This window comes from Calonectris borealis, unplaced genomic scaffold, assembly GCF_964195595.1.
Source record: "Calonectris borealis unplaced genomic scaffold, bCalBor7.hap1.2 HAP1_SCAFFOLD_58, whole genome shotgun sequence".
NCBI lineage: Eukaryota > Metazoa > Chordata > Aves > Procellariiformes > Procellariidae > Calonectris > Calonectris borealis.
Genome location: NW_027441464.1, coordinates 706531 through 708205, shown reverse-complemented (window position 1 = coordinate 708205; position 1675 = coordinate 706531). Strand labels below are relative to the sequence as shown.

The window sequence follows — 1675 nt, the reverse complement described above, 5'->3', positions numbered from 1 at the left end:
CCGAGGTCCACAAGTGCCTGCTCCTCCATGTGGCAGGGGAGCTCGTGGATCCTTGAGCCCTCCTGTGTGCTGGGGCTGCACCCCCATCTCCAGAGGAGATGGAAGAGATGGGAGCAGAGACAAATCATTTTCTGCTGCATTCTTTATTCCCAGCTCCTTCACCTGCACAGGGAGCCTGGCTCTATGTATACATGAGGTCTTTCGGGTCCAAAAACACCAGTGGAGGTACTTAAGAACAGCATTATTTAAGCGTAAGTAATATATGAAGTATCATCAAGAAGAGAAAAACAAGACACATATGATCAACATAGCATCTGAGCTTTTCCTGAGGATGATGGACACCTTATTGATGCTGCAGTAGTGCGTCTTCAAGTAGTTTCTGCAAGGCGTCCTTGATCTCCTTGTTCCTCATGCTGTAGATGTGGGGGTTCACTGCTGGAGGCACTACTGAGTACAGCACTGCCACCACCAGGTCCAGGGATGGGGAGGAGATGGAGGGGGGCTTCAGGTGGGCAAATATGGCAGTGCTGACAAAGAGGGAGACCACGGCCAGGTGAGGGAGGCACGTGGAAAAGGCTTTGTGCCGTCCCTGCTCAGAGGGGATCCTCAGCACGGCCCTGAAGATCTCCACGTAGGACACCACAATGAAAACAAAACACCCAAATCCTAAACAGACACCAACCACAAGAAGCCCAACCTCCCTGAGGTAGGAGTCTGAGCAGGAGAGCTTGAGGATCTGGGGGATTTCACAGAAGAACTGGTCCACAGCATTGCTGTGGCAGAGGGGTAGTGACAATGTATTGGCCGTGTGCAGGAGAGCAGTGAGAAACCCACTGGCCCAGGCAGCTGCTGCCATGTGGACACAAGCTCTGCTGCCCAGGAGGGTCCCGTAGTGCAGGGGGTTGCAGATGGCAACGTAGCGGTCATAGGCCATGACAGTGAGAAGACAATACTCTGCACCAAACAAGAAGAATACAAAGAAGACCTGTGCAGCACATCCTGCGTAGGAGATGTCCCTGGTGTCCCAGAGGGAATTGGCCATGGCTTTGGGAACAGTGGTGGAGATGGAGCCCAGGTCGAGGAGGGAGAGGTTGAGGAGGAAGAAGTACATGGGGGTGTGCAGGCGGTGGTCGCAGGCTATGGCGGTGATGATGAGGCTGTTGCCCAGGAGGGCAGCCAGGTAGATGCCCAGGAAGAGCCAGAAGTGCAAGAGCTGCAGCTCCCGCGTGTCTGCGAAGGCCAGGAGGAGGAACTGGGTGATGGAGCTGCCGTTGGACATTTGGTCCCTCTGGGCATGGGGACCTGTTGGAGGAGGAAAACACAAGAAGTTAGGGGAGACTTCTCTGACCAAAATCATAGAATCATAGAATCATAGAATCATAGAATCATACAGGTTGGAAAAGACCTCTAAGATCATCGTGTCCAACCGTCAACCCAACACCACCATGCCCACTACACCATGTCCCTAAGGGCCTCATCTACACGTCTTTTAAATACCTCCAGGGATGGTGACTCCACCACTTCCCTGGGCAGCCTGTTCCAAGGACTGACCACTCTTTCAGTAAAGAAATTTTTCCTAATGTTCAATCTAAACCTCCCTTGGTGCAACTTGAGGCCATTTCCTCTTGTCCTATCGCTGTTACTTGGCAGAAGAGACCAACCCCCACCTCGCTAC

At 52.8% G+C, this 1675-nt stretch overlaps 1 protein-coding gene across 1 annotated transcript; it reads right to left on the bottom strand.

Moving 5' to 3' along the window:
• Positions 1–343: 343 nt before the first annotated feature.
• Positions 344–1279, bottom strand: LOC142076490 (olfactory receptor 14A16-like). Its single transcript, XM_075138773.1, has one exon. It carries the CDS (start codon positions 1277–1279, stop codon positions 344–346), a length of 936 nt encoding a protein of 311 aa, XP_074994874.1.
• Positions 1280–1675: the final 396 nt, after the last annotated feature.

Bases quoted from the DNA above. Each gene is read 5' to 3' on its own strand.
- LOC142076490 (XM_075138773.1), bottom strand. From the start codon at position 1,279: ATGTCCAACGGCAGCTCCATCACCCAGTTCCTCCTCCTGGCCTTCGCA.